A 16,932-nucleotide genomic window follows, 5' to 3' on the forward strand; every position below is an offset into this window, starting at 1 on the left:
CTGCATGTTACACTTCACTGTGGTCGACGGTTGACAGCTCGAGCTTTTGAACTCTTTTTACGTAGTAGCTCACTTAACAATTGCAAAGAAATACTCACCTGATGACTCCACTATATAAACATGAGCTCAGTAGAGTTACTTTGTCTACTCACATAAGAGAACTGGATGGGAAATTCTGGGGAGGTATATTTCTGCCTGCAAAATGAAAAGTGAGCAATGCTCTTGTTGGGGGAGCTGCCCATCCCAGAAGAGTGTTACAGCTCCTGAATTTATTTCTCTTCGAGCAGTTTAGAACTGTGTGCAGAGATTTATGTAAGAGGGTTGGAACTTAAATAGTGGCAACTATTTATTCACAACTGATACAAAAGAGTTACATGTTTGCTCCTGTTACTGTCCTTCAAAGTAGTCACCAGCATTGTGTAGAACCTGTTGCCAGCGATGTGGATGACGTATTATATTGTTAGCAGAGCCTGTTCTGTTGGTGGTGTGAAAGAGTGGTCTATTGCCTGTCGAATCTCTGGAAGAGGTGTGAAGCTAATGCCGCGAAGTGGTTCCTTCATCTTCAGAATCAGATCAGAGTCACAAGGACTTAAGTACGGGGAGTATGGTGGATGGTACAGTACTTCCCTGTCCCATCGACTGAACAGAGCAGCCACACCTTGCGCTATATGCATCAGCACATTGTCGTGCAAAATGACGGGTGGGTTGCGCAGAAAGTGCCGCCACTTCTTTTGCAAAGCTGGTCACAGGTGATGCTCCAAAAACGAACAGTAATACTGTGTATTGACGGCCTGCTGTGGAGGTACGTAATGCGTTAGGATAACACTGTCACAGTTGTACACGAGAATCACCATAACTGCTCCATTCGCACCATCAACAGAATAGGCTCTGCTAACGATATACTATGCCTTCCATGTCACTGGCAACGGTTTGTACACAATGCTGGTGACTACTGTGAAGGACAGTAACAGGTGCAAACATGTAATCTTTTGTATCAGTTGTGAATAAATAGTTGCCACTATTTAAGTTCCAACCCTCATAGATTCTCCCCAATTGTGTTTCTTGTATTATTATTATTAGGAACTCATATCTGTATTCCATGCAGTGTTAATGCAGTTTGTGGAAAATAAACATCCCATGACCATGTTTGTGTTCTGTCACCAGTGATTCATAAGGTGCACTGCAGAGGGTTGGTATAATTTTCTGAAACACCCTGTATTTTTTGTGACATAGTGGAGTAGATAGACTGGGGCGTGTGTCACAGTCACATGGAGTGGGAATTTTGGCTTGACTGACCAGATCATGAGGATGGTGAAAACCTCTATAAAAAACCCGCAGTCTCAAGGTGCACTGCACTCTGATGAGGTGTGTGGCTGAAGTGAAACAGTAATTGGCGTGCAACCTCTGGGGAACCTGCCGCACCTTAGTTTTATAAGGCTTACCTGTGCACGTGGGGTTCTCTTCTGATGGACTTTAATTTCCCTAGCTGCTCGTTGGATCAAGATGGATCCTTCAAAATTTACTCTTCCTCCTCCCAGCAGAAAGTTTGGTTTTTCTGGTAGGTGCCAACACGCAGTGAAGTAAGAGGGCTCATGTAGCCACTCTTCTCTATTCAGGAATTATTGAGAGTGGTGCCATTTAGAGTAATTGTTGCTGGCAAGAATGCATTTTTAATAGTCGAGTGGGAAGAGAGTATTTTGAGAAGGTTTTGCCTTTATATCCAACAGGGTGGCTTTTTAAAATTAGTCAGGCGATTGTGTAATGGGACTCTGTTGGCGGAAACTTCTAGATCCTAAGTTAAGAACCTCCCGAAATTATATGCCGCCTTGGGGGCACTGGAGCAGATGAGACGTGATTCGTGTCCTAAATTCCTTGTGAGCTTCAATTCTCTGGGTGTCTTTCATGCTCTACAATGTTTCTACCCAGCAGATAAAGTAGTCCAGAATGTCCAGGATGCTCTCTTTCAACTACAATTGCCGGAGGAGGAGGTGTCTTTCTGCTTGGTGCAATGTCATGTGGGTATTGCTGAGAATGAATGGGCAGATGTAGAAGCCAAGAGGGTGTGTCGCGATCCTTAGTTGGTGCGGTGTACCATCGCTGTGGCATGCTATTGCCTCGCTGGTGGAGGTGTCTTTCTGCTTGGTGCAATGTCATGTGGGTATTGCTGAGAATGAATGGGCAGATGTAGAAGCCAAGAGGGTGTGTCGCTATCCTTAGTTGGTGCGGTGTACCATCGCTGTGCATGCTATTGCTTCGCTGGTGGAGGTGTCTTTCTGCTTGGTGCAATGTCATGTGGGTATTGCTGAGAATGAATGGGCAGATGTAGAAGCCAAGAGGGTGTGTCGCAATCCTTAGTTGGTGCGGTGTACCATCGCTGTGCATGCTATTGCCTCGCTGGTGAGATACAGAGTTTTACATGGATGGGAGGATGAGTTGTTAGAAGTGACAGACAATAAACTCCATCTAGTAAAGCCCACAACAGGGCAATGATGTATCTCTTTCCACCCATATTGACAGGACAGTGTCCTCCTTACTCGTCTTCATATAGGTCACAACCCTATTACATATGGCTTCTTGCACTGGTGGGAGGATCCTCCAATGCATGGTGCTTGTGGCATAGAGATCACTGTGCATCACATTTTGTTAGATAGTGTTTTATTGTCAGACCAGAGGGCAGCACCAGATTTGCTGATGGACTTAACCTCTGTTTTAAGTGACAATGAATGTGATTAGAGTTTTAAAGTTTCCTGAATTGTCCAACATTTTTTCCAAGATTTAGAGAGATGGTCCTAATGTGTTGCCAGTGTGAATGGCTCACCCATGTTTTTTGTAAGTGGCCAGCTGGTCACATTTGCCTGTGCTGTTATTTTAGCTCTTCTGTCATTTTACTTGTGTTTTAATCACTCATACAGCATCTTTTACCCTTTCTCCATTGCCTTAAGGTGTGTGAGATGAGTGATTGTATGAGCAAATGTGATTGATGTTAGAGTGAGTGTAGGAGCATCATTTTGTAGATTTCTTCCTCACTGTGTGCAACAATTTTAGTGATTTTATCCACATTCGTTCCTTGTAAAATGTGTCAGGATGCTGATCAGCTCACCGTTGAGCGCTTGTGAAGTCACACACACACACACACACACACACACACACACACACACACACACTTGCTCCTGCTTGCTCTTCAGTTTGCAGACCTATGAAGAAGGGAAGTGCATCACCATAATCTGGCTACTTACCTACTTTCCTTCATGCTTTTACCCTCCTCCAACCCCTCCACGCTGTTACACCCTCAGAAAAAATTACCCATTAATAATCCCATTAATAATACAGAAACCAGATAGCAGTTATAACAGTCGAGGGGCATGAAAGGGAAGCAGTGGTTGGGAAGGGAGTGAGACAGGGGTGTAGCCTCTCCCCGATGTTATTCAATCTGTATATTGAGCAAGCAGTAAAGGAAACAAAAGAAAAATTTGGAGTAGGTATTAAAATCCAGGGAGAAGAAATAAAAACTTTGAGGTTCGCCGATGACATTGTAATTCTGTCAGAGACAGCAAAGGACTTGGAGAGCAGTTGAACGGAATGGACAGTGTCTTGAAAGGAGGATTTAAAATGAACATCAACAAAAGCAAAACGAGGATAATGGAATGTAGTCGAATTAAGTCGGGTGATGCTGAGGGAATTAGATTACAAAATGAGACACTTGAAGTAGTAAAGGAGTTTTGCTATTTGGGGAGCAAAATAACTGATGATGGTCGAAGTAGAGAGGATATAAAATGTAGACTGGCAATGGCAAGGAAAGCATTTCTGAAGAAGAGAAATTTGTTAACATCGAGTATAGATTTAAGTGTCAGGAAATCGTTTTTGAAAGTATTTGTATGGAGTGTAGCCATGTATGGAAGTGAAACATGGACAATAAATAGTTTGGACAAGAAGAGAATAGAAACTTTCGAAATGTGGTGTTACAGAAGGATGTTGAAGATTAGGTGGGTGGATCACGTAACTAATGAGGAGGTATTGAATAGGATTGGGGAGAAGAGGAGTTTGTGGCGCAACTTGACTAGAAGAAGGGACCGGTTGGTAGGACTTGTCCTGAGGCATCAAGGGATCACCAATTTAGTATTGGAGGGCAGTGTGGAGGGTAAAAATCGTAGAGGGAGACCAAGAGATGAATACACTAAGCATGAAGAAGCTTGCACAGGATAGATCAGCATGCAGAGCTGCATCAAACCAGTCTCAGGACTGAAGACCACAACAACAACAACAACAACAACAATCCCTTCTGCGCTTTAACATGGTACACACATTTAGTACTTATTCTTAACACGCTCCATTTAACAACAAGCATTAATTTTATATGAGTAAGTCACTATGCTTAATAATTTACCATTTCTCCATCCCCTGCAATATAGAAACTATTACTTTTGGCAAAAAAATGAATTTTGTGGGAAATTTAATCTAGTTTTATTTTGTACTGTGAAACATTGTCACTAATAGCTGCAGTTTTTTAATTATTCAAGAAAAATGTAAAAATGTGATCTTTAATGCTCCCCCTCCCCTACCCAACTCCACACTTGCACTCCACCAGTGGGGATTTTTTGTATGGTGTTCATGACACTCCTGCCTGCCTCTGTACATGAATTCGTGATTACGTGACTTTTCCCCCCCGTTTGATTTTTTTGCTCTTCGTTGACTGGGCTATGATGTAATGATCAGGCTCTGAGTGCAATATTTCCTTTAGCAGAGTTTCATAAGTATATTTCTCTTTCAGTTTCAACAATTCCCTACACCAGTGTCTTGTTTTCTTTTTCTTCTTAATATGCAGTGTTGAACTCAGTGCAAGAAAATTCCATTCCCACATGTGTCAAAATACTTAATGACACCAACAGCATCTACTTCAAAAGTGATGTTAAACAGCAAATTGTACCTGTTCATTTACAGGCATGTTTGACAAACCCATGGATAGAAAATAGCAAATTTGATAAATAAGTTCAGTTGATTGTGTACAGGAGCCTGAACATCAGTAGCAGGGCGTGAAAGGAGGTTAGGATGGAAAATTGTTTAACCAGTGAAGTTTCAACAAAGAGGGTGCAGTAATATGCCAGAGACATTGGATGGCTTTGGTAACACTAATGAATGAAAGAAGATTTATTCTATTATTTGACCATAGGAATGTGTCTTTCTTTTTGTCAACACCCTATGGTGATATGCATTGTTGAAAATGATCGTCATGTGCTCATTTGTAAAAGAATAATAGATATTGTAGACAAGGAAAAAAGAAAGATTCATCTTGAGATATTGTGAACAAGGAAAAAAGAAATGTTCATCTTGAATGTAATCCAATGATATGTACCAAGAGAGACCTGAATAAGTCACATTGACCAGTTTCAGTCTGTAGTTGTGAAGAGACACACTTTTGGGCTATGTAACTTGAAATGGGTTTCATTCATGGCTTATATGGTCTGTTGGCAGCATTATGAATTCACATGCTGTTTTTCATGACATTAACAACATTACTCTTTAAGTGTGTGTGTGTGTGTGTGTGTGTGTGTGTAGATAATTTCTTCCTTATTTAATAACAGTTAACTTAGATGTCATATAAAAGTGACTGAGATATGAAACCATTCCCAAAATTGTTGTTTTGAAATATACTCTTCCCATTTTTCCTTTTAACGGAATCAGATATTTCGAAACAAAAATGCTTTTTTGTGCAGTGACGATGTGACACATTGTAAGCCTTCTCCAAGTCTACATATGCTATATACATAGCTTTGCCTTTCTTTAACCTATCTTCTCAGAGAAGTCATATGGTCAGTATTGCCTCACGTGTTCGTACGTTTCTCAGAAATCTGAATTGATCTACCTTGAGGTCAGCCTCTACCAGTTTTTCCATTCTTATGTTATGAATTCGTGTTAGTATTTTGCAACTGCAACATTTAACTAGTAGTTTGGTAATATTCTTTCGTGTCAGCACGTGCTGTCTTTGGTATTGGAGTTATTACATTCTTCTTGGAGTCTGTGGATATTTCACCTGTCTCATATATCTTACAAACCAGATAGAATAGTTTTGTCATGGCTGTTTTTCCAAAGGGTCTCAAGAATTCTGAGGAAATTTTGGTGTACTTCAGGGCTTTGTTTCGGTGTAGGTATTTTTGCGACCTATTGTTATCTCCCAACACTCTCTCATTTACTAACTTTTCCCATCCTGTAGTATTGCCTTCAAATTCATCTCCCTTGTATAGACACACTGACTTCTTCCACCTTTTCCATCTTTTGTTCTTGTTGGTTTTCCATCTGAGCTGTTGATATTCGTACAGCAGCTTTTCTTTTCTCCAGAGGCCTCTTTAATTTTCCTGTAGGTGGTACATATGTTTCCCTATGTGATATATGCTTCTAAATCGTATCATTTGTCTTCTAGCCATTCCTGCGTAGCCATTTTGCTCTTCTGTCAGTCTTACTTTCTATACATTAGTATTCCCTTTCACCTGCTTTATTTGATGGATTTCTATGTTTTCTCCTTTCATAAAATGAATTCAGTATCTCCTGTGATATCCGAGGATTTCTACTAGAGGCCTTGTTTTTACCTATTTGCTCCTCTCCCCCCCTTCACTATTTCATCTCCCAAAGCTACATATTTGTCTTCCACTGTATCCCTCTCATCTGTTCTTGTCAGTTGTTGCCCAGTGTTCCCTCTGAAACTCTCCACAATCTCTGGTTGTTTCAACTTTTCCTGGTCCCCATCCCCTTAATGTCCTAACTTTTTGCAATGTCTTCATTTTTAATCTACAGTTTATAACCAATGAATTGTGGTCAGAGTCCACATCTGCCCCTGGAAAAATCTGTCATACCATTATATAATCAATCAGGAGTATCCAAGTCTCATCCGCATATACAGCTTTCTTTCATGATTCTGAAACCAAATGTTAGTGATGACTAAATTATGCTGTGTGCAAAATTCTACCAGGCACCTGCCTCTTTCATTCCTTTCCTCCAGTCAATATTATCCCAACTATTTTCCTTCTCTTCCTTTTTCTGCTACTGAATTCCAGTCCCTCATCACAATTAAATTTTCATCCTAATTTTTTTTCTTTTCCTTTTGTTTTTGTGGAATTTTACCAGATCAATGCCTGTTAATTAAATTTAGGATATATTTGATACTTAAGTTTCATGTATTGCATAGCAACATGTTGAACAGGTAGTTCATATAACCTGAGGCATAAAATGTATGTATTATAGGGAAGGAATAGCGTGTGCTGCATCACACGCATTTCTTGTGACGGATATGGTTGGGCAGATGTATTTATGTTACATGCTACCAGCTCGAAAGCATCTGATGTGCATGCGTCTTGAATTGACCCATGAACAGCAGCTCATCTTTGGGGTTGCTTGTGCGATTCAAGCTAAAGATGCTGCCCCTCTTCCGGTAAGTGTCTGTGTGTGATAATGAATGTGATTTAAGAAATATAAGTTTATATTTTAAAAACATTTATTTTTCCCTCTTGCTATTTCTGCAGAAGATAAACATGATAGCAACAATAGATTTGTCAGGTGGTGTTGTGCTGTATACTGGTTTGAACATGGTTGCCAAAGTACATATTGGAGGAATTCCATCGGCATTAACCACATCATCTTATTTGTCTTCACACTTAAGTCCTTTTCCGAGGTAAGATTTGTGTCTTGTGTACCATGTACAATGTTTCTGAGTCTAAATAAAATGAAATACTTTAACGTTTTCAGAATAAAGGTGTGTTCAATAATCCTTTTAACAGTTGAACATTCTCTCTGTGTGCTCCTGAAGGTCGGCCCCAGTTTTTGATATGTAACAGGCGACTGGGTAACACATAAATTCCCAGCACCGGGTGACAGGTAGGGTTCACATGTACCCCATGGTACAGGACAGAGACAGGGAGGGTTGATTGCCTGAGCTGTTACCTTCCCAAATTGCCAATTGGTTCCTCTGTCAGGAGTTCAGAAGGTGTGACCTGAGGTGTGAACAATCACTGCTTTTTTCCTTTACAAATTGTGAACTAAGACTTCTGTGTAGAGGCCAGTATTTGTTACACCTAAGGTGGTTTCCAATATACAGGAGCTGAAGGACTAACCACAAATGAACCCAAGGAGACTGTTGCCCAACTTAAATGTTGTAGAGTACAAGAATAGCTGTGTCACATGCAGCACCTTACGATGTTGGCCAGTCCACAGTTAACTGTCGTTTGCAAAATCTGACATTGGTAGGTGAAGGAGAAACAGTGATCTGTATTATTTATCACAATTTTTAATAGTCTTCATTGCAATATAATACAATAGTAACTCAGTATGAGTTAACTATTTTTTTTTTTGTCACTGGATACTACGCGGAATATGTCTATCGGATCCAAAAACTTCACTGAACACCATGTACCCTGCTAGCAAGAGTGTGTGAATATAATCTCTTGAGAAAGTTTTAATAAGTGTGAAAGTAATGTCACACATATGTAATGAATTGCATTATTTCTTTTCCAGTATCAGTATTCTTATTAAGACAAAGGAAGAAAGTTCCAATGTTTAGAAGGCATGTAAAGGACTTGCAATTTTTGTTAGTTTTGTCAGATGATGGCAAAAGGTGATCTCTTTTTTTAATCCACTCATGTATGTTTCGTAGTCCCTTTCATCCCTACTGACCACAACCACCTGAAAACACACACGTAACCTTCTTTCAAACAGATGCAGTTTCTCTCCAGCCATATGTTGCCTATTCCCCTCAAGTCACCTCCAGATAATCTGATTTCACCTTGCCTCCCCAAATCCCATCACAGTGACCTCAACTGCACACCTATGAAATGACCAGCTGTTCATATCCTTCATCCCACTCAGTATCTAGTCATTCTATTTGCAGACAAAGGCTCCATTACCATGCTCTAGAATTGCACTAACTATTCTCCTGAAGGTTTTCACCAGCTTACCTGCGTCACTGCCTATAAACTCTACCTCTATGGTCTTTTCTCAAAAATCCCCCCAGGGGTCTTGCCACGCCTTGGTGAATTCATGCTTGGCTACTACAGGGCCCCAGCCTCTGCAGCACCTCTTCCCTTTCTGTGCTGCATATCTATCCTTCTGCTATTTTTTTCCCCTTCCTTGGATAACATGTCTGAGACATTTTTTGGAATGTGTTCTGAGGTTTTAACAGCCTGACATCAGAACAAACACCATCTGTTTTTTCTTTCTTTCTTCCATCTCCCCTTCCTCTGTTTCAGCATTTCAGGTTTTTGTATTTCTTCATTCTCTCTGTGTGCTCCTGAAGGTCGGCCCCAGTTTTTGATATGTAACAGGCGACTGGGTAACACATAAATTCCCAGCACCGGGTGACAGGTAGGGTTCACATGTACCCCATGGTACAGGACAGAGACAGGGAGGGTTGATTGCCTGAGCTGTTACCTTCCCAAATTGCCAATTGGTTCCTCTGTCAGGGGTTCAGAAGGTGTGACCTGAGGTGTGAACAATCACCTAAGGCAGGTTAGCTCCCCTCCGAGGGGGGACCCCAGTTGGAAGGTGCGTGCCATCAGAGATACTGGCAATCGTGGGAGATTTTCTTGGGATGAGCCAATCACCGTGTCAGTCTATATATATAAACTTAAACGGAATGAGACTAAAGATTCAAAGGATCTCTAAGCTGCACCTCAGTTCCTCATGGTACCACACACTAATAGAAGATCAGCTCTTTGATGCCATTTATCTGTTTATTATTCAGAAAGATGCTGATGCATTTGCAAGTCCTATAAAATCCTGCTCTCGCTTACTTAATGGAACTTTGCTTTTGGGGACCAGTTCTAATTTTCAAGCCCAACAACTGTTTGCAGCTTCGCTCCTCCACAGCTATCCTGTTCATGTTGAGGCCCATCAAACGCTGAATTCTTTGCATGGTGTTATTCACGCTCGACTGCTCGATGGTGTGACAGAGAGATAAACCCAAACTTACCTTTCTGACAAGGGCATCACTGCAGTCCATTGGGTAATGAGAAAGATTAATGCAACCTTACTGCCTACATATACTCCTCTTCTCACATTTGATGGAGTAGTGCTTCCATCGAGGGTCAGAATAGGCTATGAAGTCATCATGGTTGGACTGTACATTCCAAATGTGATGCATTGCTACCACTGTCAATGTTGTAACCAGACTCCCATGTCCAGCCTCCTCCCAAGAATGTGCCATGCACCTCGATGAGTGGGCCATCCGGGAGATTTGGATGAAGGAAATAGTACCTTGCTCTATGAAGGACACGACCATGCAGACTTGTGACCTTAAAGTCAGCACTACAGTTGTAAAATCCCCTAGTATCACAGTAGCATCCCCCTCTCCAGCTGTGCAACAAGCCAAGAAATCATGCCCCCTGTGGCGAAATCACCTGCTTCATAACTGACAGGTTGGATAGGACAAAAGAAAGACTCCCGTGAAGACTTCTTACATCCCTTCAGCCAACAAACATCTGAGTCTTCATCTGCCAGCCACAAAGACTCTAAGAAATCAAACAAATATAGTGTTCTCCTTCCCCGACTCGGAGATCTTCTTCAACAGTGTCGCTGCATGATACCCTCTCCTGACCTACCTCCATTTCGCCGGTGCTGGATTTCTTACTGGTTTTCTGTCCTGGAATCTGCAGACCAACCCAGAGAGAATACCGATGCCTTTGTAGATCTCATGAACAGGATCCTCTGGTCTCTGCACACTGTAGCAGTGAGCCTTCGAAGGCTGGCACTTGGTTGCCACCGATATGACAACCCTTCTTTGATCCTTCCTTCTCTTTTCCAGTCATGTCTTTCCTGCAATGGAATGTTCACACCATTAGATCCAACCAGGGGGAATTACGGCTGCTCTTGGATTGGCAGCGTCCTCTTGTTTCCTGCGTCCAAGAAACAAAACTGTGTCCTCGCCACCGCTTTGACCTCTTGCATTTCCTTCCAGTCGATTTTGACCTTCTCCCCAAGGATGGCATTCTATCTAATGGGGGAGTCATGCTGCTCATGCGAGATGATGTTCACAGCCAGACAATCTCGCTGAACACTCTGCTCCAAGCTGTTGCATTCCACATTATCCTTCCTAGCTTCACCTTTTGTCTTTGCAAAGTCTACGTCCCTCTGTCACTGGGTGTCACCACGGCAAACTTCCTCCAGCTTATTGGTCAACTCCCTCATTCCCTTTTGTTGCTCGATGACTTTAATGCTTACCATCCCCTTTGGGTCTCTTCCAGAACCTGTCTGAGAGGTGCACTCTTGGCTGACCTTCTCAATCAGCTCAACCTCATTTGTCTTAACATTAGAGCACCCACATTCCTTTCAGACACCAAGCACACCACTCCCATTTGAACCTCTCGTTCTGCACTGCCCATCTCACCTGTCATCTCGAGTGGTTCTTTCTCTCTGTCACATACTCCAGCAACCATTTCCCAAGCTTTATCCACTTGTTGACTCCTACCCCACCTATGTGCAAACCCAGTTGGCAGCTTTTGAAGGCTGACTGGAGGCTTTACTCCTCTCTGGCAACCTTCGGCAAACATTTCCCCAGTTGTGATGACAAAATAGAATTCCTTACAAATGTTACCCTTGCCGTCGCAGAACATTTTATTCCTCACACTTCACGTTTACTACATGTCATGGTCCCTTGGTGTACTGAGGCATGCTGTGATGCAATTCCCACGCAGACACGTGCACTCTGAATTTTTAATCATTGTCCTATGATGACGAACTGTATGTGTTGTAAATAGTTGCATATGCAGTGTTGTTGCATTCTTCGGGATAGCAAAGAAGCTAGTTGAATTTCATTTACTAGTTTTTTAACAGTTCCACTTCCTCTTCCATTCTGTGGGCCAACTTCTGACTGCTCTCTGTGACCAAGGTCCATTCCCCAATTTCCAGCCTTATTGTAGTAGATGATGTCATTGTGGATCCCTTTGCTGTCTCCAACACCTCAGGCCGCTATTTTGCGGAGATTTTGAGCTTCACCCACTATCACCGCACCTTCCTCCATCGGAAAGGAGTGGAAGTGGCTCAGGTGATACCTTTGTTCTCTCAGAATCATGAATGCTACAATGCCGTCTTTATTATGAGGGAACTAGAACGTGCTCTCACTTTATTGTTATCTCCTGTTCCAGGGTGAGACGATGTTCACATTCAGATGATGCAGCACCTCTCTCTTGTGGGCAAGTACTTTCTCCTTCATACATACAATTGCATCTGGGCAGATTGCAAGTTTCCCAGAAGCTGGTGTGAAGCCACTGTCATACCTGTACCTAATCCTAGTAAGGACAAATACCTTCCTTCTAGTTACCACCTGATATCTGCCACCAGCTGTGTTTGCAAGATGATGAAACAAATGATTCATGGTCGGTTTGTATGGTGGCTCAATTCTCCTACTCTACTAACCACTGCACAATATGGATTTCGAGCGCGCCGTTCTGCATTTGATTGTCTTATCACTTTGTCAACCCATGCCATGAACAGTTTTCTGCGGAAAGCCTACAACATATGCTGGTGGACTGGTATCCTCCATACGCTATACACACGAGGCTTCCGAGCCACCAGCCCCGTTTCCTTCCAGAATATTTAATACACCACATTTACAAGGTACTTGTGGGTTCAGCGTTGTTGGACACCTTCATCCAGGAAAACAGGGTGCCTCAGGACTCCGTCCTGAGCATCGTCCTCTTTGCTATAGCCATTAACCCTGTTATGATCTGTCCCTCGCTTAGGATCTCCGCTCTCTTTTTGTTGCCGACTTCTCGATCTATTGCAGTTTTCCATGGGCTTGTCTTCTTGAGCAGCAGTTTCAGCGATGTCTCGATCGTCTTTCCTTGTGAAGCATCGACAATGGCTTTCACTTTTCCACTGACAAAACCGTTTGTATGAACCTCTGGTGGTGGAATGGCTTTCTTCTACTACCATTACATATAGAGCCTATTGCCCTTCCATTTGCTGAAACTATGAAATTCCTATCACTTATGCTTGATAGAAAAGTTTCGTGGACCTCCCATGAGTATTACCTGGCTGCCCGGAGTACCCAGTCCCATAATGTCTTATATGTCGTAAGCGGTACTTCCTGGGGAGCAGATCAGACCACCCTCCTCCATTTGTACTGATCCCTTGTCCTTCAAAACTAGTCTATAGGTACTTTCTTTATGCATCTGCCCATCCATCCATCCAGCCATCTAATGCCACCTGAATACAACCCACTATTGCGGAATTCGTTTTACACTAGCCCAGTTGAGAGTCTCTATGCAAAAGCTGCTGTCATATTGGTGTAATGTTCTCCTCAGCTGGTATGCGGGCTGTTCATCTGCCATGCCTGGACGCCCATCCTATGCCTCCTTCTTCAATGACTCCTTTGACTACCAGTATGGGGTATGTCCTCTTTCTCTTTTACCACCTGGAGTTTGCCTTTGGTTCACTGCTCCAGCAGCTTAACATCATGCTACCTGCCATGTTCCTGGTGGGCATCAACCCTTCACCACCTTTGCTTTGTGTGGTGACTCATGTTTATCTTAAACCTCATTTGCTTCGTAAGAAAACTATTCTGGATTTGATCTATCACAGTAAGTTTCTTGACCTTCGCTTGCAACTTAGCGATAGTACCTTCATGTACACCGATGGTTGTAAAACTGACCCTCGTGTTGGGTGTGTCTTCGTCATTGGCACTGACGATTTTTGGTATCAGCTTCCGTAATACTGATTAGTTCTAACAACAGAGCTCTTCACCCTCTATCAGGCCGCACAGTGCATCCAGCGACACGGGCTTTTTAATTGTGTCATATGCTCCGATTCTCTCAGTGCCCTTCACAACCTCTTTGTGCTATACCCTGTTTGTCCCTTAGTGCAACGGGTCCAAGAAAGCTTCCACTTGCACGCTCTTGAGGGAGCTACTGTGATGTTTATGTGGGTTCCTGGTTACATTGATCTGATGGGCCATGAGGTTGTTGATGCTGATGGCAAGGCTTCAGTCCTCCTACCTTGTTCCACTGACTCTTCCATTCCTTCCGATGATCTCCATGTTGCCGTCCGTCGGCAGGTGGTCTGTCTTTGGCATCACCACTGCGGTTCTCTTCATCTGAATTATTGGCCATTTTAGCAAACGATGTGCAGGTTGTCGACCGCGTTTTACTTTTTATCTGTCATAGCAATATGGTGAAGGACACTTAATCTTTAGGGACTTTTATTGTCTCTATGCCATATTTTGTGGATGTTTCTCTCAGAGGAATTCATTGTTATTAGCTCTCTTTCCTTCCTTTGATTGGGCATAACATGTATTTGTTTTACCTTGTTTTTCATATTAGTCTCTTAAGGTAATGACATGCACGCATATGACCTCAGTTGTTTTTGCGCCCTCAAACAGAACAAAACAAAACCTATCCCAAAAATCAACAGGACCTATAGGGGCTCTTCAAAACATTAGGTCAGTCGTAAAATCTGTCATCTGAGTCCATATTCCTCCTCCCAATGACAACCTCTCATACACTCACCTCTTACCACCTTCTCCCCAAATACAACACAACGGACGGGAAAGCAACAAGTAAAGTAGTCAAGAGGGAATACACATATTTTAAAAAAAATGTAATTGTTGCAAAGTGCAAGCTGTCAAAGAATGAAAAACAAAGCAGCAGCATGATGCATGATTACAGGAAAGGTAAGTGTCGTTCATAGGAAAATTAAAGAAACAATTGGAGAAAAGAGAAGCAGCTCAGACATCATGCGAGTGCTAAGCAGAAAAGTGATGGCTGATAATTGGAAGGAATATAGAATTGCTGTGTAAAAGAAAGAAACTTGAAAGACAATATTATGGAAAGAGATGAAGAAGTTGATGAAGGTGATACAGGTCATACAGTACTGTGCGAATTTGACAGAATAGTGAAAGACTTCAGCTGAAACAAGACACCTGCTGTAGAGGACATTTCTTCAGAATTTTGAAGTTATATTTATTCTGGTTTTCAAGATATGTGAGACAGATGAAATTCTCTCATACTTAAAGAACGGTGTAACAATCTCAATACCAGATAACGATCAGTAAACTCATGATTGTAAAAAACTAATACGAATTATCTACAGTAGACATAATGGCTTGTGGAAGCCCACTTAGGGACAGATCAGTTTAGGCTCTTGTGAAATGTAGGAATGAGCAATGCAGTACTGACCCTACGACTGATTTTGGAATATAGAATAAAAACAGTAAAATCCTCATTAATTGCATTTGTAAATTTAGAAAAAAAAAAGATTTTTAGAGAGTGAGAAGGGGCTTTATCATTCCCCAATTTCATTCAGTTTGCACATTGAGCAAACAGTAAGGGAAACTAAGAAGAGACCCAGAAAGGAAATTAGAGTATAGGGAGAAGAAATAAAAGCATTGATGTTCACCAGTTACTTTACTTGATTATTCTGCCAAAGAGAGGGCAAAGAACTTGGAAAAATTAATAGAACAGAATGGATAATGTCATGAACAGAGGTTTGAAGATCAACTTAAATAAACATAAAACAGCGTTAATCGAGTGTCGCTAGATTAAGTCAGGTGGTAAATTAGATGTCGCAAGAGATGCCAAAAGAAGCACATGAGTTTTGCTATTTGGGCATCAAAATAAATGATGATGGCAAAAATAAAGAAGATATAAAATTTAGACTAAAAAAAAAAAAGCTGATGGGAGAAGTATATTACTATTGAATATACATTTAAATGTTAGGAAGGACTCTCTAAAAGTAAGTGTAACCTTATATGAAAAAAATGAAACATGGACCAAAAGCAGTACAAACAAGAAGAAAACAGACAAACACTGAATGTGTGTAGATCAGGTAAGTGATAAAGTACTGAATGAAATTAGGAACAAAAGAGCTACATGAAAAAACTTTTCTAAAAGAAGGTTTAGGCTGATAGGACCATTCTGAGGCACCAGAGAGTAATTAATTTTATATTTGAAGGAAGTGTGTGTGTGTGTGTGTGTGTGTGTGTGTGTGTGTGTGTGTGTGTGTGTTGTTGGTGGTGGTGGTGGGGGGGGGGGGGGGTTAAACATTATAGAGGAAGGCCAAGCCAAGGCTTGAATACAGAAGCAGGCAGGGTGTAGTTGTTATGCAGATATAAAAAGGCCTGCACAAGATAGACTAGCATGGAGAGCTACATCAAATCGATCTTCAGACTGACACCACCACCACCACCAGCATTAACAACAGCAACAACAATGATAACAAGTGTCATTTAAGTTTTGTATTATTTGATGTAAGTGGCAGTTTTTGTATATAATACTGTAATTCAAAGCTTTCATTTTGTGGTTTGCATAACTAGCTTGTTAAACTGTCCTGTGTCTTAGACGAAGCAGTGCCATTTGGTCACCTAGTGGATCTGACTCTCTTCTGGACACGCCAAAGTTTGAAGAAGCAGTGCGCCAGTTATCCCCCGTAGCACCACCACCAGCTCCGCCTGTTTCTCCAAATGAAAAAGTACCATTTAGTTCTTCATACTTGGAAGGAAGTCCACAGGCTGGTGGCCAGCTTGTGCATATCCGTGATCCAGTTGCTAACAGAATTACATTGGCAAGTTGTGGTTGCATTTTTGTCTCCTGTTTTTCAATTTGCTGTGAAACTGACAGCCTAGCTTTCTTAAAAAACATTAAAACATTGGTCTTTTTTTACAGGAATATGCTGATGGGTCTCTGTTCCGTATGGCTCTCCCTGAACTTTGTACCTCACCATTAGGTATGTCAGATGCCATTTACTCCATTGTGACAAAGTGCTGATGTCTTCATAATCAATATGTTTCTATTTTTATCAGTGTGAAAATGCTCTTTCTCTTATACGTAACTTGTACTATACCCCAAAATAATCCTCTGTTACAGTAATTGTGAACAGTAAACTAATAGAAGTGAAATATACAAGTCTGGAGATATCGGCACTTGTTTTATAACGTTGCTCCTAAGTGATAAACAGGTA

General features: G+C 41.7%; 1 protein-coding gene across 1 annotated transcript in view; it reads left to right on the forward strand.

The window, feature by feature from the left end:
• LOC124797781 (anaphase-promoting complex subunit 1) overlaps positions 1 to 16,932 on the forward strand; it is a 349,586-nt gene that overhangs the window by 110,071 nt on the left and 222,583 nt on the right. Inside the window, exons 10-13 of the mRNA XM_047260813.1 lie at positions 7,234 to 7,420; positions 7,512 to 7,660; positions 16,314 to 16,536; positions 16,638 to 16,698. Of these exons, the coding sequence (XP_047116769.1) occupies positions 7,234 to 7,420; positions 7,512 to 7,660; positions 16,314 to 16,536; positions 16,638 to 16,698 (620 nt within the window). The remainder of the gene's footprint in view (positions 1 to 7,233; positions 7,421 to 7,511; positions 7,661 to 16,313; positions 16,537 to 16,637; positions 16,699 to 16,932) is intronic.

The sequence above is a fragment of the Schistocerca piceifrons genome, chromosome 1, assembly GCF_021461385.2.
Source record: "Schistocerca piceifrons isolate TAMUIC-IGC-003096 chromosome 1, iqSchPice1.1, whole genome shotgun sequence".
In the NCBI taxonomy this organism is placed as follows: domain Eukaryota; kingdom Metazoa; phylum Arthropoda; class Insecta; order Orthoptera; family Acrididae; genus Schistocerca; species Schistocerca piceifrons.